Below are 26,901 nucleotides of genomic sequence, written 5' to 3' on the forward strand. Positions count from 1 at the left end.
GGTTTAAAAACATGACTATCTGGTGCTAATGGCCTTGTATAGCAGAGGCTGGTGGGAGCCACTTCCACACATTCAGCGTTTAAAGCCCCCTAGGTGACTGACTGCCTTATATCACCTATTGGTAGTCCCTATATTTTGTAAAAGATTGCTGACAAAAAATTGCACCTAGCTGGGCTACATGGAACTGGTGTGCTATTTGAGCAGGAAGTGCCCAATGTCTCCATGGAAAGAGTCATTGTCTCCAGCATGTTTGTTAACCATTTAATTTGCAAAGATTCTCAGCACAGAGAAACAAAGTGGCCACAGGAAAGCAGTGGACAAATGTGCTAGAAAATGTACCGAAGAGTTCTGGCTTTCAATGGCTTTGAGAAAAAGGTATAGAGCCAGAAAAACAAGTGTGTTAAAAATATAATAAAATTACCTGTCAGACACAATTTCACATTTACTTGCAAGGAATTATGAACACGTGATATCCCCATCCTCATAAATAGGAGTAGGTGATGGACATACTTTTGTGTATTTTTTATTTTAATGTACATGTCCTGTAGGGTAAAAATCTAATTAAACTGGAGTAAATTTAAGAATTTCTGGTGTCCAGCTTTTTCTGTCACACTATAAGAAAATTTTGTTTCTGTTTCACAGACACTGCAGAAGGAGATTCAAGGGCACCAGCCCAGAATTGATGATATTTTAGAAAGAGGAAAGTCAACAGTCAAAAACAGTTCATTGGATGCTCAGGAGATAGGGGAAAGACTAGAGTTGCTGCGGAGCACCTGGGAGGAGCTTTCAACGGAGGCAGGAAAGCGGCATGCCCGTCTCGAGGAGTCTCATGCTGCACAGCAGTTTTATGCTGATGCCGCAGAGGCTGAAGCCTGGATGGGAGAACAGGAGTTGCACATGATGTCTGAAGAAAAAGCCAAGGTTTGTTAGTTACTGCTAGCAGCAGCCCACTTTCTGCCATAACCACACTAGTTTTCTAATGTCCAAATTGCATTAGAGGATAAATGTGATATTCCGTAAGTCACATTCTTCACTCTGTTTTATCCCACAGGATGAGATTGGGGCTCAGGCTATGCTGAAGAAACACTTGGTGATGGAGCAAGCTCTTGATGATTATGCTGAAACCATTCACCAGCTGGCCAACTCCAGCAGAGACATGGTCACCAGAAACCACCCAGAGAGGTGAGTAGAATACAGCAAAGATTCACATGTTTTATTTTATATAAAAGATGCAGCAAATAAATAGTTCATCTGACAGCAGTGTGATACCTTTCCTAACAAAAGCAATGTGTCTACAAGTTGCGTTATATAAAATGGCTGCTAGTAATATTTACTGTGTGTATATAGATATATTATACACACGTTTTATATGTTCATTTTACAAAATGTTTTATCTTTATGCTGAAAATGTGACAGGTTTATAACTGTACCTTCATATCTGACACCCACCTCCAGATCAATTTCAGACCATAATCCACCCGAACTCATGTCAAGCTATTTTGTGTATTGATATGTAATGCTCATGCTCATTTTTTGTTTTGTTTCATTGTTCATCCTTTCTACCTGTACTCTTTGTCCAGCCCTGAATATATTGAGACATCTGGTAACTACATTATGAAATACTTAGGCCCCCATTGCAAAGCAGCCTGAATATTCTAGTATTGAGTAAACATACTTGTGAAAAGATATATGCTAACATGTCAAGTACATGAGGACAAGAGCTGCTTGACCTCACCAGTAAAAAAACATCTTTCCAAACTTTTTGTAGTTTTTTTGTTTGTTTTTTTTAAAAAAAAAAAAAAAAAAAAAAAAAAGATCCTGTTTTGCTTAGTTATCAGTCTTGTCTGGTTTCTTCTCAGCATGCACCACAGTCTTAACAGGCTGTTGTGGCCTGAATCTAGTGCAGATTGATAAAGCTCTGTGACACACTATGAACTCCACAATGATCCATTGCGCGGATTAGCTAGCTTTCTGTTATTAGTCGCCAGTTTTTTCACATTACAACTATCCACACACATTTTGTAGATGGACAGTGGTGCCCATGTTAGCTATATTAGAACCAACACACTGTTTCCTAGTGAATGCGTCCTTTTATTCCTCCTTTCTCATGCTCAATATTCATGTTAGTAGCCAAAATGACCACTGACTTTATTGAAAACAATTTAAAAATTAAATGTTTTTGTGTTTTTTTTTCTTATGTTAAAAAGGTACAGAGTTGATCTAATTTTAAATGATCTCATTTGAAGGACGCATTGGCAGGAAATTTTTGTGTTGATGCATTTTAATTTGGGACAAAGGGTTTTGGATAATGTATCTTTAATATTTACCATATTTCAGGCAATGAAAGCCAGAACTCGCACCACCTCCTCCCTATAATGCCCCTGCTATCCAGTTCTTGTTCCATTGTCCCACATAGGGTTTTTATTTTTATTAGTTTTACACCTTTTACGTGACAGCCTTTGCTGTTCCCTGAAGCGTAGCAAGGTGGTATATTTCACCTCCTCTATCTGCCCAATGCACAGCAGGAATCCTTCACCCCGTGTCTCTCTCTGGCCTCAGCTGCCTAGGGTGAGGAGTGGTTTGGCCACAGTTATGTCTGTGTCAAAGACCACTTTGATACAGTAGGTGTGGACTGGCACTTAGTTACCTCAAATTGGGGATATTCGGGCCCCCCGGCTGATGTCTTTCCATGATTGATGCCCTCCATGCGATACCTGAATCTGGTCCCTAGCACAGTCGCTAGACCACTTTTCCTACCTATCCTGGCAGGGGTCTTGGGTGAGGATCTGTGTACTTTGGACATTTATGTCCCAGAAACTGCCTGGGCTGTGTCTGAGTATGTTATTGACTTTTTGAGGAAAGTTGAAAGCTTGCAGGTCTTCCTCATATCCCTGAAGTGCAAGCATCTCCATTCCTAGCCAGATAGGCTCCTACAGAATGTTTCAAATGAGCCAGTGGTTTATTAATAATAATAATAATAATAATAATTAAAAATATTTATTTTTTTGTAGGACGCCCAAGATTTACACAGCACCATACGTACAATACAATAGAATACATACAATACAAACATTAGACCATACAGAGTAAAAGAGTACAGAACATTAAACGAATAATACCAAGACTCCAACAGCTCCAAACATAGCTGGTACAGTGAAGTTGGAGCAGAATAATTGGTATAGGCAGGAGGGAAGAGGGCCCTGCTCGTAAGAGCTTACATCCTAACGTGAGGGCAAACAAGAAAAGCAAAACGAGTTAAGATGACAAAGATGGGGCCTTATACAATTGAGTAGCAACTCCCGAACTCCGAGTTCCTTCCCTGTAAACAATATTATATCTGGGCCCCTACAGTCATCAATAAGTCATAGTGGATATTTTTTTTCAGAGCTCGCACCAAATTGTATCTTTCATCTCTCTGGTTCCCAGAGACTTTGAGCAAAGAAAAGATTTTTGCTTGACCCTAAAAGCTGTTAGAGCTGATGACTGCATTATCTCCCTTGGATCATAAGTAGTGTCAGGATCTTAATTCCAATCTATTCCTGTTGCCCAAGCAGGAGAGTTAATTCTGACCTGTTTTGGATCTGAAAGCGCTCTACAAAGTCCTTCTTCTAGAGCAGGCCTGTCCAACCTGCGGCCCTCCAGGTGTTGTGAAACTACAAACCCCAGCATGCTTTGCCAGTAGACAACCTGTTGATAGCTGGAAGGGCATGCTGGGACTTGTAGTTTCACAAACATCTGGAGGGCCGCAGGTTGGACAGGCCTGTTCTAGAGTGATGAAGTTGCTTTAGTTGGTAATTATTGCCATGAGGGAGGGATATTTTCTAGCATCCCTGGGCTTTAAGAATGCACATGGGAGGATCACCACTGCTTTCTCCATCTAGCATTCCTGGGAGCCTATGTTCATTTTCAGGCAATTCATTTTGGCTTTAAGTTAGCTCCTTGGGTCATCTCCAAGATCTTGGCATCTGTGGTGACCATATCAGGGGGCAGTGAGTCTCTATCTGGGCAATATCTTGGTGAAGGTGTGATTAAGGGAAATGAGGGTTCACCATCTCCAGCTAACTAACCATATCCTGGAGTTGCCTATCTGGATCATTAACTTGCTCAAACACCCTCTTTATCTTCTCTCAGGGGCATAAGAAAGAAACAGGTGTTTCTTCATCCTATCTCCTGCCAGATCAGAATGGCAATCGGGTATTTTTGGAGGAGTTAGCAGTCTCCTCTGGGATGACAGTCAACACTCAATCAGTGTGGTTGGTCCTTTGAAGGCGGTGGGGTGTCAACGGGCGCTCTCCGTATAACTTTTTTCCAAATTTTACAAACTGGATCTTGCCACCTTTAGTAGCAAGGTCCTCTCCTCCCATTTAGGGTAGCTTTGGGTCTTCCCTTCTTGGACATTAAACGCAAATATTTGCCTGTGTCCCTCAAATAGAATAAGTACAAAATCTTCCTTTCCTTATGTAAAAAATGTTACTATGAACACACATGTACACATGGAAGGACAGTACAGCCAATCTGTCAGTCTGAATTTTCTGATAACTGAAAATAATAGCATGCCTTTAACTGCAGAGCAAATGTAAATACAATACCAAACATAATTACTGCTGGAAGTGATTTACTTTTTAATAAAAAACTGCTAAGAGGCTTTTGTTTAGTCAGGTATTAATTTTGCTATAGTAAGTACAGCATAACTGAATATAGATTGGTCAGTTGAGCCAGGCATACATGATAAAAAAAAAACACATAAGGAAGTATAAGTTAGCAAATGTGTATATATGTGTGTGATATGATATGTGCGTTTATGGCATCGGGAGGTGAAACTGTAGCTATATATAAACAATTTTGTAAATGGTTAAAGTGATAGAAAATAGTGAAGGGAAGAGGGAAGGGAAGTCACTGTTCACTATGATGTGTATAGGTAGGAGTGAGCAGTATAAAGGTATGATCTATTTTAAATACATACTTATGTATTTAAAATAGGGAATGAAATGATTCTTTGTTTTATTGCCTTTACAGTGACCGCATTACTTTGCGTCAAGGGCAGGTTGACAAGTTATATGCTAGTCTAAAGGATTTGGCAGAAGAAAGACAAGGGAAACTGCAAGAACACCAAAGACTCTGCCAGCTAAAGAGAGACGTGGAAGATTTGGAGCACTGGATCTCTGAGCGTGAAGTGGTGGCTGCTTCCCACGAGTTGGGACAAGACTATGAGCATGTGACGGTATGTAAAGCCTACAGCATTCTGCGACCTCACCAGTCAGGGATACACTTAATGTAATTTTTGCTTATTTGTGGGTTTTTGTGTTTCTTTACTGTGTTTTAACATTTGATAACATATTATTTTTTCCTGCTTTTTTATCCAGATGCTGAGAGATAAGTTTCGTGAATTTTCTCGTGATACCAGTAACATTGGCCAAGAACGTGTGGATGCTGTCAACCTCATGGCTGATGAACTTATTTCTTCTGGACATTCAGAAAATGCCACTGTAGCTGAATGGAAGGATGGACTTAATGAGGCCTGGGCTGACCTTCTAGAAATGATTGATACTCGGAGTCAGATGTTAGCAGCCTCCTATGAGCTCCATCGCTTTTACCAAGATGCAAGAGAAACTCTGGGCCAGATACAGGATAAGCAAAAGCAACTGCCAGAAGAGGCTGGAAGGGACCTCAACACTGCAGAAGCTATGCAGCGCATGCACACTACATTTGAACATGACATTCAAGCCCTCAGTGCACAAGTAAGGCGTGCAGTGCTTGTCCTAGAACTTATTTTTTAATAAGTGAAAAACTAGAGTTGTACACATAACCCATGACATACATCGGTAACCAAACTTCCTGAAATAAAACATCATCCCAAGTTCCTTATGACCATATTTAGGGCACTGGAGCTAGTTTGATTCTAGCAGACAGTGCATGTTCTAAAAAATCATATTTGTGGTGGGGAGATTTAAAATGCAGCAATAATTTCAAGGTTTAAAGCCTATAGAATAAAACTAATGCTCAGACAGTAAAATACTATAGACATTAGCAGTAAAAAGAGAAAACAAAGATTTTATTAAAAAAATTATGGATTTTGGTCCTAATAATTTATTACTGGTGTCTGCACCTTTTTCAGGTGAAGCAGGTTCAAGAGGATGCTGCTCGTCTCCAGAAAGCTTATGCAGGAGAAAAAGCTGCTGACATTCATAGGCATGAACAGGCAGTGACAGAGGCCTGGGGGGAGCTGCAAGATGCGAGTAGCACCCGCCGTCAGCATCTCCTGGACACAGTGGAGAAATTCCGCTTTTTCAGGATGGTTAGAGATCTTATGCTATGGATGGATGATGTCAACCTGCAGATTGTTGCTCAAGAGAAACCTCGGTAAGACTGCAGTTTACTTACTTTAGGGCTCGTCTGCTTGCTTGAACTATGAATTCCTTACAGCTTATGGTCGCTAATGTTCGTTTTCCACTTGAATAGGGATGTTTCCTCAGCTGATTTGGTCATTAAAAATCACCAATGCATCAAGGCAGAAGTAGATGCCCGAGCTGACAGCTTTACTACCTGCATAGACCTTGGAAACTCTCTCCTAGAGAAGAATCACTATGCCTCTGACAAGGTAGTTGCCTAATCTATATATGGGTCCAAGATATATTACGCTGTTAATCCATCAGGTGGATGACAAAAAATATTTTGGTCTTATTTAAAACAAAAAAATAATCTGCTTTGTTTAAATTGCTATTTTAGGCCTTCTAATAAAAGCCAGGTTAATTACAAAAAATAGTTGTATGCATACTCTTATTATTGAATGCATGTTTTGAGAAAAGTTTTTACAAACTCTATTTGTGTCTGATTCAGCACAAAATGGATATTACCAGTGCTCTAGTGCTAGGACACAGTCATGCGAGAAGGGGAAAGTGCAGACATGTGTTCAAAACTTTAATTATATATTTTTTAAGTTCTTCTTCTGTCTATTATTGTTTTGTCTAAACCTTTTGAGAAGAAAATGTTTCTGTGTAGTGGTCACTGGAACCGCCCATTGAGTCAGTCATCCAGACAGTGGCCTCCTAATTGGAAGCCATGACAAGAGCATGAAAATGGGTGACTTTAAGCCACAGGTGGCCAATGGGAGTGTGTTGCTAAGCAGAATACTAGAACCTGACCACAAAGGATAAATTAAATGGTAGTAGAAAGTCCTTTGAGGTGTGACGCAGGAAATGAGTGAGTAAAAAAAATGTCTGACTTACTGGAGGATAGCGGAGTAAATAAGAAGAAAAGTGAATAACAATATGAGAGGATAAGAGGGAGGGAACTGGAGACATATTAAAATGGACAGTTTAAGCATAGATAGAACATAGAATTTGACAGCAGATAAGAACCGTTTGGTCCATCTAGTCTGCCCATTGTTTTATTAACCTATGGTAACTTTAAACCTTATTTGATCATTTATTCTTTATAAGGATATTCTTATGTCTATCCCACGCATGTTTAAACTGCTCTACTGTATTAGCCTCTACCACATCTGATGGGAGGCTATTCCACTTATCCACTACCCTTTCTGTGAAGTAGTTTTTCCTCAAATTTCCTCTAGACCTACTTCACTCCAGTTTGTGTATGTCCTCGTGTTCTAGTACTTCTCTTCCTTTGAAGAATGTTTCCCTCCTGTACCTTGTTCAAACCCTTGATATATTTGAAAGTTTCTATCATGTCCCCGCTTTCCCTTCTCTGCTCCAAACTATACATATTAAGTTCTTTTAGTCTTTCCGGGTAAGTTTTGTGCTGTAGGCCATGCGCCATTTTAGTTGCCCTTCTTTTTACAGTTTCTAATGTATTTTTATCCTTCTGGAGATATGGCCTTCAGAATTGAACACAGTATTCTAGATGAGGCTGTACCAATGACCTGTACAGTGGCAGTATTACTTCTTTCTGCTACAGATTAATCTCCCTATGCAACCAAGCATCTGACTTGCCTTCCTCATTGCTTTGTTGCATTGCTTACTTGCCTTTAAGTCACCTGAAATAGTGACTCCCAGATCCCTTTCCTCCTCAGTAGTTTCCATTATAGTGCCATTAATACTATATTTAGCCTTTGGGTTTTTGAGACCCAAGTGCAAGATTTTGCATTTTTGGGCTTTAAACTGTAGTTGCCACTCTCTTGACCATTCATCTAGTCTACCTAGGTCATCAATCATTCGTTTTACCCCTCCTGGTGTGTCTACCCTGTTGCATATCTTTGTGTCATCTGCAAAAAGGCATACTTTCCTTTTCAATACCATTTGCAATGTCTCCAATAAATTTTGAATGTACTCCATTTGCTACAACTCTGTTTTCTATCCTGCAACCAAGATTTTATCCATTCCACCATCTTTGAATCCAATCCCAAGCTTTCAAGTTTATTTAACAGTCTGCAATGTGGGACAGTGTCAAAAGCCTTACTAAAATCTAAAGCTATATCTACAGCCCCTCCTTGATCTATTACTTTAGTTACCCAGTCAAAAAAGTAATAAGATTGGTTTGACATGATCTCCCCCCAGTAAATCCATGCTGTTTGTGATCCTGTAAGTTAATTGATTTGAGATATTCTACAACTCTTTATTTTAAGAGTGTTGCCATCAATTTTCCTACTACTGATCTGGCTCATTGGTCTGTATTTGCTCTCCTCTTCCTTGCTTCCACTTTTGTGTAGTGGGACTACATTTGCTCTTTTCCAGTACTCTGGAATTACTCCTGTAGCTAGTGACTGGTTGAATAAGTCTGTTAATGGTGTTACCAACACCCCTTTTAAGCTCTTTTAGTATCCTTGCATGTACCCCATCTGGCCCCATTGATTTATCCACTTTCAGTTTTGAGAGCTCTGTTAGGACCTTCTCCTCTGTAAATGTACTTGTATCTACCTCACTTTTAGGAGTATACTTGCAACTTTACTGTGATCCCTTCCCTGCTCTTTCTGTAGTGAACAGTGAGCAAAAATAATTATTAGAATGATCTGCTATTATCTTGTCTCTCTCAACAAGACTCTCACTCTGTCTTTAGTCGTCTTACTCCTCCTTTTGTTTTTCTTCTTTCACTTCTATACGAAAAAAAAAGTTTTGCCCCCTTTACCTACTGACTGGGCCATATTCTCTGCAGCTTGTGGCTTTGCACATCTGATTACTTTCTTAGCCTCCTTCTATCTAGCAAGATACACCTCTTTGTCTTCGTTATTCTGAGTCTGCTTATATTTCCTAAAGGCCATCTTTTTTTTTTTTCTTTCACAATACTTTGTACTTCTTTTGCAAACCACACTGGCTTCCTTTCCTTGTACTTTTCTTAACCCTTTTGATACAAAGGTTTGTTGCTTTAAGTATTGCACTTTTTAATTTTTCCCACCTCCCGTGCAACCTTTTCAAATTCTTCCACTTCCAAAGAGTCACTTGTACATTTTCCCATCTCTGACAAGTCAGCCTTCCTAAAATATAACACCTTTTGTTTTTGTGTGGTATGAGTCAGTCTCTGGCTTAGTTTAAAGACCTACTGCTTGATGGTCACTGGATCCTAGGTTCTCACCCACATTTACATCAGATATTCTGTCACTGTTTGTAAGAATTCAGTCTAATATTGTGTCTTTGCGAGTGGCCTCTCTCTCCATTTGCTTGAGGGACGCTCCTTGCAAGGAATTCAGAAGACTCCTTCCAGTTCACATCAGGTAGATTAAAGTCCCCCATGATTATTACCTCTCCTTTTTTAAAGCCATTTTATTGATGTCCTGCAGTAGTTCCTGTCTAGTTCTTCTTCCTGACCTGGTGGTCTATAGATCACCCCAGTACGAAGAAAATCATTGTCCCCCGTTTCTGTCCTTCCTAAATAAAGTATATCCCGGTATAGCTATGTCCCAGTCATGATTTTCATTGCACCTTGACTCTGTAATAGCCACAATATTCAGATCATCTCTGTCCTTAAAACAATTGGTTCTGGAATTTTATTTCCTAAGCTTCTAGCATTAGCACACATAGTTGTAAGATTTTTGTGTGTGCATCTTCTGTTTCTATCTTCTATGTTTATCTTTCTCTCTGTTTTTATTTTGTTTTGATCTGCATTGTCTTCTGTTGCTGTGGATATGTTTTCTGTACTATTAGCCTTCAGAAACAATACCTCTTGGTTGGGGGAGCAGACCTTACTGGTGTCTCTAGTTCTGTAGCTTTTCCCAGACGTTTGGCTCTTATAATGGTATCCCCCAAGAGAAGTGTAGTTCTTTTTGGAGATTTTATTTAACTGTTCTTATAGCTAGTAGAAGTCCCCACATCCTCCTGTTGTGTATTTCCTTTATTATTCCTGACAGAGAAGGAAGAAATAGAATGAGTTGAAAGAAAAGTGAATGGGAGCTGTATAAAGTTTGCATTACACTGGAGTCTAAATAAAAAGAGGGATAGAGTGTATTCCTAAAACGTATACTGAACTGAATACCATCTGTTGACCAAGATACACTGCAATGTTCCAATAGAGATGTGGAAGTTTCTTATTGTTTAATTCATTTGAAAGCATAATACGATTATTTAATATTGATTGCTTCAGCTGCGTACATAATCACACAGTGTTAACCAATGAATTTAAAATACTCAAAAATATTTCAGAATCTATATTTATGGATAACAAAACTATTTACACCTTTGAGGAAATCTGAGGACATAATAAAGGGGGGGGGGAGCTAATTTTGGGGTATTACTGAGATTAACAAAGATGATCTTTCATAGTCACCAGTTTTATACTTAATCCAGAATCACTGAAATCATAAGATTATTTTTTTTAATTTCCACAGGGATTTGGAAAACTACTGACAACTAAGTTGATTAGCCTTGATTATGAAATCAGACTATATGTCAGTAGATGATGATTTTGTCTATCTATGTTGCTGGAGCTGAAGCAGTTGTAATTCACCTCACCCTGCTTTCCACAGAAAATCACTAAAATGTGCCTCATCATCATTTATATAGCGCCACTAATTCCACAGCGCTGTACAGAGAACTCACTCAGATCAGTCCCTGCCCCATTGGGACTTACAGTCTAAATTCCCTAACAGACAGACAGACAGACAGACGTCAATTTGTTAGCAGCCAATTACCCTAGCAGTATGTTTTTGGAGTGTGGGAGGAAACCGGAGCACCCGGAGGAAACCCACCCAAACACGGGGAGAACATACAAACTCCTCACAGATAAGGCCATGGTCGGGAATTGAACTCATGACCCCAGTGCTGTAAGGCAGATGTACTAACCACTACGCCACCATGCTGCCCATGCTGATCTTTATTTTTTTTACTTCTAGATTTCTGAAAAACTAGAGCAGTTGCAGGAAAGGAGGCAGGAGACTGAAAACAAATGGAAAGATAAAATGGAATGGCTGCAGATTGGTAAGTCTTAATATCATGTTTCACATAACGTGTGAAACTTAACCAGAGTTTATATTGTAGTACCAAAACTTATTAGAGGACTTTCTCATTCACATTTGCACAGTTTACTATATTCTTTTGTTTCTTTAGTGAAAATTGTAGGAGTTGGTTGTTTTAAAAGAACAAACCAAAGTAAAACCACAACATAGGTTACAGTTGTTACTGGCAACAATTGCAGTGACAGAAACAGGGTTCAATTCCACTATATGTCTCCCTACCACTAGTTTTTAATGGTTCCAAACTTTTCCTGAATTCTATCTGTTTAAGACTTAATACATTCCCTGGAATAATCCCATTTTTTTATATGAACGGCATCTAATCTATTTTTAAAATGTATTAGTGAGAGTTACCATCACAGCCTCATGTGAAAAGGAATCCATTGAATAAATACCCTTACAGTAAAGAATCCCTTCTCATTCTGATGATCAAACCATTTTTGCAATTGATGACTTTGTCCTCTTTGTTAAAATAATAATGTTCAATATATATGCTCTGAAGATTTACTGAAAAGTTGGACTACAAAAGTGCTTTGGGTTAGCCGCTTGGGTTAATAGAGGGCCAACTGCTTGGACTGGTGCTCGAATATCAAGTTGTATAACTTGTCTCTGTGGCTAAAGTTGATAGCTAGTAAAGTAAAGCTCTGCCTCCCTCTTTTCTCTGTGTATGGATCTTTTTCCTTAACACAACCTTACTCCATTTAGTGCTTGAGGTGCTGATGTTTGGAAGAGATGCCAATGTAGCTGAATCATGGCTTTCCAGTCAGGAGCCCATCGTCCGGTCTTCAGAACTTGGTGGTAATGTTGATGAGGTGGAGAACCTGATCAAGAGGCATGAAGCTTTCCAGAAAGCAGTATACACTTGGGATGAAAGATTCTTGCTTCTGGAAAAACTGACTACGGTGAGCCAACATGAATGTAATGGTGTCTGTATGGAATTAGGATAATGATCAGCTTTCTAATATATAGGGATCTATACCAAAACAGACATTTTCAGACCATTAGTTATAAAACTTTAAAAGTGACTACACCCATGATTTACCCTGGTCTTTGATTTTATTTTTAATTGTATTGTGTTACTCTATTTCTACTTTCTAGTTGGAAGAGATAGAGATGAGGAGGAGACGGGAGGAAGAGGAGCGGAAACGAAGACCTCCAACTCCACCGCCACCTGAGCCAAAACAAGAAGAGATTTTACATACAGAGAGTCAGCAGCCTATAGAAGATCATTCAGTTCCTGCCAGTGTTCTACAAGAAAGGTTAGTTTGCTCGTACCATAAAATGCCACACCTAGTTTAGGCTCTGAAAACTTAGAGTAATGCCTAACCTAGGCTATGACTGTATCTGCACTGTATCCTTTACCGGGACTTCTGTCCCATAGGGAAGCAAGTTCTGGCAATGCAAGGCCACCTCTTCCACTTGGATCTACCACATAACTACACCATTAGCTTAGATTATTAATAATGAAATTATATTACAGCAGTGTATCTCGGATTATATACTGTACATGTAAAAGTTATCGTTCTATCTTCAAGCCGAAGCTAATATTGCACTCTTACCAACACTATTATAAGTAATATTCGTTTGTGCACTCAACTTCAAGAGAAATGTCTATATTTGGTTACACTAAAATCATAATTAATACAACAACAAATTGGAAGTCATGTGTTGCTTAATAAATTGGGAAGGCACATGGAAATGGGGTACACTTTTGGGTTTTTTAATGTTATCTTTTATTTTCCATTTTACAACGGAAAAAGCCATATCAACAGATAAAATATAGCAATCTGTGATACAGATCGGGTCCCTTGTTCGTTACATAATACTCAATATAGTTCAATACCCTTACTTAAAATGACATACAGTTGAAGTGATCTGAATTTGTCAAATTGGTTTTGAATGTTTCAAATTGCTACTTTTTATTTGTAAGCAGCTTTCATTTTAGCCATATGTTCTCTTTAATAAGCTAAATGTGCCACGCATATATAGTATTGGCTACAACCTTTTATATCTGTTCATATATAATTGACAGCATAATTATTCAGGTTCCCCAAGCTGCAATTTTATCAGCTGCAAAATTGATTATGCCATCAATATATCCATTGCATTCTGCACTTGAGATCCTGTTTTGAAACATTACTTATACATGTGAGCCCATTTTTCTTTGCTTTGTTTTTTCAGTTCATTCTGCTTCATTTGCTTTTTCCTATTTTATGATCCCTCCACCCCCCTCAGATTCATATTGATAGAAACTTGGCAAAAAAACAAATAATTGTTCAGGTTTCTGTTTAGGTGCAAAGAGAGAAAATGGACAAAAATACTTTTAAGTGTATACTGTACCAAGACTGAAGTGTTGCACTTTTTTAATATATTCTGCATTTCAAAACATCACAGAAAATGATTAAAATATGTCTTGTTTGTCTAGGCCAATTTACAGTCCATTGTTCCCTAGCAGTGTGTAAATGGATGTTGTAGTGAAGAGTGATTTATACTGAACGTTGTGTTACGTCTGATGTCAGCGAGATTTCATGTCTGTTTTTGCAAAGAACTATGAAAAATAACTTGAAAGTTGATCCTTTTGTGTAATTGGGGTATGAATATACCTTTATAAAATAATGGTTACCACAAAAACTTTTGGGAAAATAAAGCAGTACCAGTTGTCTGCAGTTCCATAAATAAAAATCCATTATCTATAATATGAATTGTGTTTCTTTGTTTAAGGCTACAGAGTTTGCAGACTGAGCAGGTTTCAGTTAATGGACTATGTACAGACTCCGATTCACCTCAGGTACACATGATATGTTTTCCTCTGCGCAAATCATGTAATGATTAATGCTCTTATCTGTAGGATTATTTCATTTGTATTCTGTGTAAGTCATTAAAATTACCACATTTTATTGGGCTGGGCCACACAATTAAAATAAGGTCACCGGTTTACGCATGGTAACATAGTGATTGTTTTATCAGAACCTCTTCAGGTTTTAAAATGAGTGGTATACACTAATTGTATACATTCAGACACATACATGTAAGAATTAAGATTACTATATTCATAAATGACATACTGGCATAAACTTAGAAAAATGAGTTGCATTTTATCCAACATTCTCCTCTCTACAGCTATAAAGTAAGCACCTTTTTATGGGTATATATTTTTTGTTACTGTTTATTCTTCCATAGACATAAACTATATCAAGAAAAAGAAAGCTTGTGTGACCTCATTTCAAGTTTTATGCATATTGTGCACCAAAGGGATGTCTAAAAATTGTCTCTCAAATTGTAGATTCCTTTAGAACACCTTATAAACTGTAATTAAATACAAACGCCCCCCACATCTGGTTACCAGTTTATAAATCCAATAGGAATCTTCTTTCCTCCAGTAGTCCTACTGGGCAATAAGAAAAGTGAAAAGACAGATCCAACGTAACATAATATTACTGTAGGCTGAAGGGGGACAATACAGAAACAACCAATCGTAAGAGGTTAAGTAGTACTGCTGATTTTTTCATTCTCGCATATCTTTACACCAGGCCTCTGGCAGCCACAAAATATAGCTTCCTAAAAAGCATATCTGTGGGTGTGTCCATGTTGCGCTGGGTTGTATCTCTGAGAGTGCTACACTTCTATGTACACACCCTTACTGTACTGAACGCATGTTTGCCCATCCTAAATCTGCCACTAGACCCATTTTGATACACGTGTACAGTATGTAAATGTGTGTGTGTGTATATTTCACAAAAATTGACACCTGTACAACTGTAAATGAGGCCCGTAGTGTGTAATTTAGGGTGTTCAGTTTGAATAATACTAAATGTTCTCTATTTGATAGCCATTGACAGATACAAGAAAGATAGATGACAGCTTGTTTGAAAATGAGGTAAGTGTTCTTTCATGTAATATCCAATTCTCCAATATCAATGTGTCTTTTGGTGACCTGACAGTCGGGCTTATGTAAAATCTTTGTAATCAGATCTGAATCAATTGTTTCATGAGCACATTTACTACATTATAGGCTGCTTTGAATAGTAGGATTGGGTGGGTCTCTTGCTATACATACTGGTTGGGAATTAACCTTTCTCAAAGGCTAAATCAAAGTGCAAAGCCTACACATCTTTTGTGGCATTATAAAAGCAGGTTTCCATCCCCACTATATAATTAAAATACAAGCTCCAACAAAGTCATAATGCTTGAAACACTGAAAGGCTAGTAAAAGAGATCAACTAGTAATTGTTATTCTTGTGCTTGTAAGATTATTCTTAAAACATGGCTTGATTGTGTATGTAGAAAATTTGAGGATTGTTATGTTTCATTCAAAAGCGATACATCTGTGTACATCAGACCTTTATGTCCACAATATTTAATATTCATAAAAGTAGCTGTGACACTTGCAGGCTATTACAATGTGCTGGGATTCATAAATAAATGGTGACTGATTAATTATAGCAATCAAACATGCTTTATCTGTCAAGCAGAAAACTCCTCCATCAGCCAACTGAGGGACACAGGCTAACTCATGGGGTCCACATTGTCTTCAGAGTGTGCCAAGGCAGGCACAGCAATCACTCAGTCTCTTTCTCCATCCATTCTTCCTCTCCCTCAACAGCTGTGGGTGAGAGGTTGGGGGTTTGTGCAGGCTGTATTATCTAATAAGTAATGTGCCCCCTGCTGCAGTGTCTCCTAATTTTGTTCAGGCAGAACGAAACCTCCTTCATTGGGGAATGCATGAAGTACACTTGACTGCACAGCCATCAGGAAGCAAGAGAGGCTACATGCTTAGTGAGGCCTTACAGGAATTAGACTTGCGTTCACTATACGGACAGGCCCTTTTTTGTTTGCCTCCTCCTGAGTTGTGGCAGGGTTTACACCTGGCAGTAGGGTATCAATTCGTCCAGCATATTATACAGCGCTTGGAGAAAAGTCTCTCCCTCTGCTTTTATTTTGCTTCAGTTTTCAGCAGCATAAAGGAGGGCAGTGACCTGTGATTAGAGCCTCCTCCTCTAGAACAAGCAGACGAACACAGAGAAAAAGCTTATCCTAGCACATTATACTCCTGTTTTGCTACGTCCTTTGAAGCGATTGCTAGAGGCATCTAAGGCCCCATTCTAAGACTGGCTATTGTAATGTCACAGCGAACGTGATGTCATCAAGTGCTTTGAGGTTCTGACCTTTTGGACTTGCTACAGGAGCTATGCACCATTCTGATATCCTATGATGGGGCAGTGGCTTCTAGACCTTCTCCCAGACTTGTGCAGAGGTTTCCTTTGGCCTGGCACCCAGTGATTTTATACACAACAGATAGCTCTTCTAGTATCTTTTTTTCTGGGAGAAAAGAAAGCCCTTTTTCTCTTTCCTGCCATTGGGGGACACTGCGAGACATTGGGGTATAGTAGGTGGGACTAGGAGTTTAGGCACTTATTAAACTTGTTTGTTCCCATGACTCCTCCCCTACTATGTCCCTCCTCTGTAGCTCAGACTTCAGGTTTTTTTTTTTTAAGTGCCTAGGAGTTAGGACACGTTTGTATAAGATCCTGCCTATACTGTAGTTAGAAATAGTTTTATCACTTTTTTATTTTATTTCCTCCCTTTACAGGTGCAGCGCAAGAACCCCTTGTTAAAGACTCAGTGGAGTGTACAGTCATATCGGCTTCCTGCACTCTGGGTCTCTGCGCAAGGGCGATGAGCATCACAGCTCCCCTCACCCCTCACCATTGCCGGCAGTCGCGTGCTCTCCCCCTAGATAGAACAAGCATTGCCTGGGTACACCTATCAGTGCTGCCTACACGGCCGCGTCGGGAGCTGATAGTGTCGGATGGGAGTGAAGCTTACAGCCTCTCCTCCTCATCCGACGGACTGACCGGCAGATCCCCTATGCAACAAACGCTACCTTTACATAGCTCATCTGAAAATGTAATTTTCCAATGTACGGGTAAAACACTTTCTGTGACAGTGATGTTTGGATGGAATTCCCTTGACTTGTATTCAGAGTTTACTCTAGCAAGCTTCTTCATATGTGTTTTCTCTGCCCCAACAGCAGTAAAGGAAAAATAGGCAAATGATCACTACATTGCTTATGGAACATACTGGGTTAAGACCATGTAGATGTCACAGCAAGTTTTTCTGAGGTGCAGACAAATGGGATAGTTGAAGCCAAGTTTTAATTCGGTACTTTTTTCAAGTGGGTCCTTTTTTTCTCATTTTGTCAGGTTACATTTCTCAGTGGTCTTTTTTATTAAAGAGTGGAGTTCATAGCCTTTTTTTCTTACAAAAAAGGATAACTTCATACATAAATATTCTGTTTGCAGTCAGGTAACCTCTTAAATTTTCTTAATTTCAAGGGAATTCACTAGTCAATCACCCTTTGTAAGTACCAAAGGATTGCCATTGGTTTCAGATGGCCTTCTCACTCATCTCTAACTTTGAAACATCCATATTATAGTTGGTTATTGTTGGAATTTCGGAGAAATTGGGATTTTTTTTACTTGGTGAGAAAATCCTTTCTCCAAAGCCAATGGAGGCACAGATATTCCTTGCCTGGGATATCTCTCTTGTTCTTTTTTGTTTATTTCACTTTTATCTCACTACTAGATGTAAAATGCCTCTTTCCAGTTGGAAGGAAAGCTAACTACTCCTTACTTAACCTTTCCAGCCAGAACGAGAGGCATTTTACATCTAAAAATCATCAGAGCTTATATTGGTTTTCTTCCTAAAGTAGTGTTCTACCTGAGGGTGGAACTTAACCATTATTCAGTATCCTATATTTACATTGATGGAGGGATCTGGCTTTGATATGCTAGACTGGTAGAAGTTTATAGATCCAGTTCCAGTAATAATACTCCACATGCTTTAATCTTGTTTGGTACCACCAGATCTGTGAACAATATTACCAAACTGCACCAATCCATTGTTTAGGAGTTAATTGTGTCAACTGGACTACACTGCAAACCTAGGATTCTGCACTTCTGGTCTAAACAATGTGTGAGCTACGGGATCAGATGCCCAAGACCGGTCATATTGAGAGACTTCAGACAATATATCCAATAACTTTTAGATGTTTGGGGGGTTTTTTTTTTGTCATTTTTTGATTAATTCTGATTGACCATGTGGTAATTATGATGTCTTTGTGGAATATAGCATGATGGTGTTGTTTTCATTACTTTGACTTATGTTGAACAATTCAGATTGGCCACAGTTGTACACAGTTGGAGCATGTTAATCTTATTCCATTATGTAAACAAATTAATTTAAAGCGAATGTGTCCACTTCAGATAATATTTTTTTGTCACTGTGCAGTACTTTTAGAAAAAGCTTAGATTACTTTCAGTAGACATAATCTATTGTGAAATGTAGGTTTTATATAATCTGTATTATATATGAACAAATAGTATTCTTGCACCACAGACTATTATCTTTCCATTTGTACAGGGGTATGACACTTCAGATGTTACCAATGGAGCAAAGATTGACTTAATTCCAAAGGATGGGAGCCCTCCCCCCTCACCACAGCTCCAGCCACGACCAACTTTCTCCCCAATGAGTTTTCAGACTTTGCCACTCAACATTCCAGAGCCTTTGGCCTCAGAGCAAATGGAGGGAATGTTGCATCGCAAGCAGGAAATGGAGTCCCATGCAAAGAAGGCTGCCAACCGGTGAGAAAAATAATTTCTGCCCATCTTATAAGGAAAAAATGCTGGCTGTCCTTTTGTCACAAGTCCAATAATGATCTATTATGAGCTAAAACTAGCAATTAAGGGCTTTTTATCTAAGCCCGTTCTGCAAAATGACTTTTTCATCTTTGTCTGCATACAGGTCCTGGCAGAATGTATACTGCGTTTTAAAAAAAGGTAGTTTGGGATTCTACAAAGATTCAAAGAGCGCAAGCAGTGGTATCCCTTATCACGGAGAGGTTCCTGTCCAACTTGCCGGGGCCCAATGTAGTGTGGCCCATGAATACAAAAAGCGCAAGAATGTCTTCAAGCTCAGGTGAGGAGCAGGGAAGTTTGGTTGGTGAGAGACACTAAATTATTAGGGTTGTATACTGAAATATTACTTATTTGAAAATCCATACAAAATTTACTTAGGCAGTTGTTGCCAGGTAGCACTTGTCTTTCTATATGTGAATTGTTTTTTCTTCAAACACTATTGCATGGTAACTCATGATAATTTGCCTACTGTTTGATATTGTTTGTTCAAATTCTATAAATTCTATTTTTTTTGCAATCATCCAAATGATTGAACCTGTAGATCAATAGAATTTTATTCTGGTAAAAACATAATGCATACCTATATAGCGCATTGGTGCGAGTGTCTATAAAGATAGGATAATGAATCCTCTACTATAAAGTATATGTGTATTACAAGTCATAGAGGAGTTTTGTGACAATCTAATGCACAGGCTTGTAGGCCAAAAGCTGTCGCATGTCTCTGAAAACTTCGTACCCCTGAAGGAAGTCATCCAGTGAGTCAGAGGTGCTACATTTATGTGTATCTGCCCATCATTTAAGAAGGGTCTTGTGGTTTTCTCCAAGAATGTTTTATTTGGACATCATTTAGACAATTTTAAAATTACATTTGTTGTTTTTTTTCACCAGATAACACTTTTTAAAACTACCCGAATGTGCTTTTTTTTTTTTTTTTAATGTGCTATATAGCTATAGATATATAAAATCTCTTCTACCTGCAAAAATATGATGTCGCTGTAGTAAATAAAATGCCAACGGATCGTGTCTGAGAGGGTTTTTGTTTCATTCCACAGTTTATCGGATGGGAAAGAGTATCTTTTCCAAGCAAAAGACGAGGTATGTATATGCAGACAGTGGAAGCAAAACTGAGGAATTGTGTATGTATTGTGTGTTAAATACACCCAAAGGTGTTTGGCCCAAACTCTGTTAAGTGGCCTTTAAATCATAAAATGAGTGGAAAGAGATTAAGTGGGAAGCTTATTTAGTAAAAAAAAAATCTGTCCCATCATCATGATCCATCAGGAAAATAGAATAAGGATTAAATCTTTTTCTTCATGCTGCAAATGTTACCAAAAATTGAGAACCATTACAGATATCCCAAATGTTATGTAGAGCTTTTTCAGATCCAGGTTAATTATAACTGAGTGAAATATTTATAGTTTGCTATAAATTGATTGAACAACTTTCCTTCTCTATACTATACCTATACTTAGATAAGTAGCATAAAGTGCTTAAAGGGCAGGGTTTAACTACAAATGGAAAGGAACAGAATGCACCAGCACTCCTCTACTAACTTACCAGAAAGATCAGATGTCATTTTTGTGAAACATTACTGAATTCACTGTTTTAGTGACAAATTCGGAGTACTGTAGTATTAACTGTAATTTAGTCATTAAGGGCCTTTCCCTGCTAAAAGTTATAGATTATTATCGTTATTAAAAAATAGTGAAGCACTTGTCAAAGCCATTTTAATGTCTTGAAAGCCATTATAAACCTGGTCTCTCACTTTTTCCCAGGCTGAAATGAGCAGTTGGATGCGGGTGATCAACGCCTCACTGCCTTCTTCCCCTGGTGACGCATCTGACCGTTCTCCAGGTTTACCCAAGGGTATGACACGGGCTATGACTATGCCACCTGTGTCCCCCAATAGTGCCACAGAGGGCACAGTGACACTGCGCAGCAAGGAAGGAAAAGAAAAGGACAGAGAAAAGAGGTTTAGTTTCTTTAAGAAGAAATAAATTCCCTGATTGTCATCGGTACAGGTTGCTCTGTTCAGATCATCACTGCTATTAAGGCCCTGTCAAGCCAACAGCATGGGACCTATGGGAGAGGGTGGGGCTTGGGTGGTTGTGTGGGTAAAAAAAATAAAAAGACCACAGCATTTTATATATAATTATTATATATGCATAACATGCACCTCCAATGATGAATAGACTTTCAGACCCTTAAAATGCAACGTGAATTGTGGGATCCCAGCTGGAAGCTCCTGTTATACTGAACGAAATCAAGACATCTTTTGGGACCCTGGAAATGATGCATATGAGCTGTTCGTGAGGGGGTGATTAATCCATCATCCTTAAATTCTAATGTCTCAGTCGGGTCTTTCATTGTCTCTACGCGCATGTCCAGCCATAGTCTCTAACATGTCATCAGGTGTTGGAGATACAGTGCACATTAAGCAGCGTATAATGGAGATGCAATAAACTGAAAGAACTCAGTTGTGTGATGCCTTTCACTGACAAGAAGTCAAATGTTTCCTAATGTCAGATCTATTTTTGCAGGCTATTGGGTGTATAAACATTGTTTAGTTCTGCATAAATGAAATCTTGCGCACACAATTGCTACCTGGTTAACACAAAAATACTGTATATGCTACTTAATAAACTTAAGCTCTGCAACTACATGCACAATACTTCACATCTATAATGAAGAATCTTCCAACACTAAATACTGTCAACAAATCATGTTTCTAAGCTTGTTTCTAGACTGAACTGTACAGCATGCAGGAACTCTGAGAAATAAGAGGCTTTAAATTTCCTAGCAAATGTGATCTAAGGCTTAAGAAAACTGTTTAAAAGTACTTAATAATCTTATTTGAAATGAGGTTGGAATCTCTAGACATCTGAGCATATTTCTTTTTTTTTTTTTTTTTAAATGTCTTGATTGAGATTTGCAGTATTGTATTGCATTGCTTTTATTTACATTTCACTGCGATGCAATTGCCTATTGTGTGTTTTAAGGCAGAACATTCAGAGCTAGTGAACATTTGCAGGCCTAGCTCAACCTGTAGCCAATCAGAGCATTAGAACTCTTACAATTAAAGTATAACTTCATCTTTCTGGCCGATTTATATAGCTGTAAGGTTCCGTAGTAGCCTCACATGTTATGTTTATGCGCAAAAAATGTCAATTGCCATAAAAGCACCCCTATGAGATAAATGAGCGCAGATTACATAAATATCATGCGGATACTACTATGGAGCCTTGGGGCTAATTTAATCGCCCATCCCCTATGACTAAAAATTCAGTTTTTGGTGGATTATATTAACCCAGTTCCAAAAGCTTTCTTACCTGAAAGCTAGACCCAAGGTATCTGTTGGGCACCCACATGTCTTCCTTGTACCACTCCTCTCACTTTGGCGGCTCCCACTGGTGGCATGCAGACATCGGCGTGAGGACAACAGGCTGTCTGTATGAAAAACGATGGCACTGGACTTTGCCGACCCATCTTTTTTCTTTTCAGACAGTTGTTCTATGGTGTTAGCACAGAGTACCCAGTGCCATGTAACCTGAATGTCAAAGCCCAGGTAAGTAACCTTTTGGGACTGGGATGTTGTAAAAGATCCCGTGTTTACGCCTTAATTGCGCACGCTATCTTCGTATTTGGCTCCTGGATATGCTCGTTACATAACCACTCTTTTACACTTTCCCTTTTATGACATGCCTACTTCAGTCCTTTAAACCTAATTTACTCTATCTCTCATATTTCTATGCATAATATTTCCTGTATGAAGACATTATAAATTCATAATCACAACGCAGATATACATGTATGACATATAATCTTTCACCTGTACAATAATGTAACAATATAATTTCAATAACCCAATCTTACACACGGTACATTATTGTATTAATTTCTTGCTAATTATGTGTATGCGTATGTATCTTATAATTCATTACAATTCACATGTTGGTTGCATTATCTCCATCTTATTCCTAAATGCATTTTGTTGAGAAAACATGCTAACTGCATGCGGTTCACTGGTGGCCATTTTTCTAATTGCCTGTTTTATACCACTCAATCAATATATGTGTCTATCAAACATGGACAGTATACTTCTTAATAACACAAACACAATACAGTCCAAATAACAATGCAACCTTTATAACTATAGCAACAGGCCCAGTTCTTAACTTATTAAACTATATAACCAGCATTAGTAATATTCTTATTAAATCTCTTGTAATACATTACGATACAACACTTGAAAGTTCACCACAACTATTTCATTATCTTGGCAATCTTTACACATTGTCCACTAATCTCCCTTTGGTCTCACAGTGGGAGGGGATGTCTACAAATAAACCAACCATTTTCTAACATTTACTAACAATTATTACAAACTTTTACTGCAATCTCTTAAATCTATCCCACTACCATTCACTACAGTTTCAATACAAACTATATGTAAAGACACTACTTTAGAGCAATATTTCTTAAGCACACTTACATTTACTAGTCCCACAATTGTACAGCATTGCAGGAGACACTATATCCAGCCATAATATATTCAATTTCTATCTATGCAGCACAGACTAAACACTTATCTCCCTTATCGAAACATCACATCACATTACCCTGCCTCCCTCCTCGTAATTCTCCTCTCCCCCTCTGCGTTCTCCCCCTTTCCTCCTCCTACCCTTGTGTCTCTGTCTGTCCTACCCTCCCCTTAGATTGTATGCTCCTTTGAGCAGGGCCTCCTCTCCTCCTGTTCTCCACCACCTTAACTCTGCTCTCCAGCTCCTTGTCTCCTCCGTGAGGTCCTTCTGCCCCTCTAGCTTCACCGCTGGGGGCTCTCACCTTTCATCTAGCTGTACTTTGAGCTTCTGAGTTACTGTGCTTTTTGTTAACTGTACCGTGCTGTCTCACCCTGTATCGTGTTTCTGTATGTCCCTGTACGGAGCTACGGATACCTAGTGGCGCCTTATAAATAAAAAATAATAATAATAATAATAATTATCTTACCCAATCTAACTTTTGCAAACTTATACAAGCATTTAACAGTGTATATGTCCTATTGTTTATATCTTTGCCATTAAAATGCTGTACATATTAATTAAACATTATGGAACAAAACACTGAACATATTTAACCAGTATATATTCCCTCATGATCACATATTACCACAGCCCAGATGGGCCCATATACTTCTCTTTTCCTGTGTCCAAATAGGAAGAAAGAGATCCTGTGTGGGCTCCAAAAAGGGCATTTGTCTTAAGTAAAGTTAATTGTAAAATCCCTGTGGGAGTGGCTGATGTACCTGATTGGAAGCCAAGTCTATTCAAATGTAAATGTATTTGGCCTCACAGCTCTCTTTAGACAAATGCTATTATCTTGCCATATACAGTGGGAGAGGGGATTGTCCAAGGAAAACAGTTCCTTTTTGATAATGGCTAAAACTCTGGATGAAAAATGATTTATTATATATAATATCTTTCAGGTATACTTGATATATTCCACCTAAAACTGCGTTGTCAGTTTGAACTGGAATTATCTTTTAAAAGAACCAAACAGCAACACTTGCGTGCGTCTTTCATCTATATGAAACGAAGTTCTTAAATATTAAGTGTGGATTAGTTTTTGTTTTTTGGGGGTTTTTTTTCTTCTTTGATTTCCTTTTATGGGGGGAGAGGTAGGTTGTTGTTGTTTTTTTCTTTAACTAAACTTAGATTAAGTTTACTTCTAAGGTAAATACTTTCTTGCCACATAGATTTATTAAAAATTGCTTGCTTGAACCAAACCTGTATTGTTTCATGTGCAAGTTTCACATCTATTTCATGACATTCATCTCTGCATCCTAAATAATTCACACAAACCTCTAAATTATAAGTACGGTGTGGCTATATATACATACTTTAAATACATTTTGACACCTATACTCATTTAAAGAACGCTAACTGGTAAACATACAGTGGGAAAGAAATATATTTTATATATGAAAAATTGCATCAGAAATTTTTTAGGGAACACCACCTTTCTCCAGGGTTTGTGGTACGTATTTACTGAAGACCAAAAACTATCTGGAAAACAAAGCTACTCTTACAATGTGTAAAGCAGACCTAAAACAGAAATATGAATTCACTATTTGGAGCTGAAATTAAAAGCTGTCGGTAGGCACCCTTGACTACAGCTTCATCTACTAATGGGATTTATCCAGGGCCATCTAAACAACATTATGGGCCCCCGGGAAAAGCAGTGCACCGGGGCCCCTACATATATAGATATAGATATAGAGCGATACAGATATAGATAGAGATAGATAGATGTACTTGCTCAGTGACCCTTGAAGGTTTTTTTTCAGGTTTTTTCTTTTGCAGGATTATTTATTCTAATTAAGAGCCCTGCCTATGGGGCCCCATTGCCTGTGGGGCCCCCGGGCACCTGCCCATCGTGTCCAATGGAAAAGATGGCCCTGGATTTATCAGCAACCATAAACGACATACATCAAATAGTCGGAACAGAAGCCACCTGTTTTTATCACATAAGTGTTAGCATCAAGCTCTCTTTTCTAGTCCAAATTTTCTGATAATCATGTTTGACAGGCCTGCACCCAATCAGAAAAATAGAGACTTTAAGAACTTGTGTAATCTTTAAACATTTTCTTGAATGAATTCAAGGAAGAAAAATAAAATCAACAAGGTGTCAGAAATCATTCTGAAAATACTCCATGCATCAGGTTCCTTTATTCCAGGTTATTATTAATAATATTTATATAGTGCCAGCATATTCCTTGGTGAGAACAAATACTGTAATAAAACAAGTGTGGGTATTTCTAGACAGAGAGGTAAGATGGCCCTGCTCGCTAGCTTACAATCTATAGGACAATAGGGGTTAGTATAGAAAAGATAAGAAAAATGCAAGTCTCGTGTGATCTGTATAGAGCAGGGGTCGGCAACCTTTTTCTACCAGTGCGACGGCAAAAATGTCTTCAAGCCCAGGTGTGCCAGTAGTGTGTGTGATATATATATATATATATATAATATATAAATTGTCAATGTGTTCTGTTATAAGCCATAACGCCAATTCTTCCACTGCTTTGATTGTAAAACCATAAAATTCCATCTACTTACATTTTTTTGACCACCACTTCTAAATTTCCACTTCGACCACTGTGTGTGTATGTATAAATATATATATATTTAATTATTTCTTATTTTATCACGCCAATATCATGAAAATATTAATAGTAATGGGACCAACAAATAAACGTTCATGTTGTGCCATACCATAGTGCTCCCAGTTCATATTATGCCACAGTAATACTCCCAATTAATTTTATGCCCCACATAAATCACCACAATCCATGCTATGCCACATAGTTATGTCCCCAATCCTTATTATGCCACAAAGTTGTGCCCCCAATTTAAAGTATGGCACACAGTTGCCCCCAATTCAAAATATGCTACACAGTTGCCCCCCAAATCAAAATATGCCACACAGTTGCTTTTCAATTAATTTTATGCCTCACATAAGTACCCCCAGTTCATTTTATGCCTCAGTAATGCCCCCAATACATTTTATGTCACAGTAATGCCACCAATTCTCTTTATACCTCAAAGTGCCTCAAAATATTTTTAAGACGCACAGAAATGCCCCAATGACTGTTATGCCTCACAATTGCCTAAAAAGTAATTTTAAGCCACAAATGAATAAAAAATTATGTAATTGTGTACTTACCTCTTCCAGGCATGATCCAGTCTGCAATGGTGCTTGGGAGGAACTGCGCAGAGCTGAACTAAAAGGAATAAATGACAGCCGGAG

General features: G+C 38.4%; 1 protein-coding gene across 2 annotated transcripts in view; it reads left to right on the plus strand.

Moving 5' to 3' along the window:
- The window catches only part of SPTBN2 (spectrin beta, non-erythrocytic 2), a 172,901-nt gene extending 151,143 nt beyond the window's left edge, over positions 1-21,758 (plus strand). For both annotated transcript variants that reach the window (XM_075188728.1, XM_075188729.1), the window contains 15 exons: positions 643-921; positions 1,052-1,182; positions 5,017-5,221; positions 5,364-5,738; positions 6,116-6,360; positions 6,460-6,598; positions 11,279-11,363; positions 12,104-12,300; positions 12,497-12,657; positions 14,120-14,186; positions 15,228-15,275; positions 18,821-19,044; positions 19,205-19,378; positions 20,151-20,193; positions 20,874-21,758. In XM_075188728.1, the coding sequence (XP_075044829.1) occupies positions 643-921; positions 1,052-1,182; positions 5,017-5,221; positions 5,364-5,738; positions 6,116-6,360; positions 6,460-6,598; positions 11,279-11,363; positions 12,104-12,300; positions 12,497-12,657; positions 14,120-14,186; positions 15,228-15,275; positions 18,821-19,044; positions 19,205-19,378; positions 20,151-20,193; positions 20,874-21,095 (2,595 nt within the window). In that variant the 3' untranslated portion in view covers positions 21,096-21,758. The remainder of the gene's footprint in view (positions 1-642; positions 922-1,051; positions 1,183-5,016; positions 5,222-5,363; positions 5,739-6,115; positions 6,361-6,459; positions 6,599-11,278; positions 11,364-12,103; positions 12,301-12,496; positions 12,658-14,119; positions 14,187-15,227; positions 15,276-18,820; positions 19,045-19,204; positions 19,379-20,150; positions 20,194-20,873) is intronic.
- The last annotated feature ends 5,143 nt before the right edge of the window (positions 21,759-26,901 follow it).

Source organism: Mixophyes fleayi, chromosome 10 (assembly GCF_038048845.1).
Source record: "Mixophyes fleayi isolate aMixFle1 chromosome 10, aMixFle1.hap1, whole genome shotgun sequence".
In the NCBI taxonomy this organism is placed as follows: domain Eukaryota; kingdom Metazoa; phylum Chordata; class Amphibia; order Anura; family Limnodynastidae; genus Mixophyes; species Mixophyes fleayi.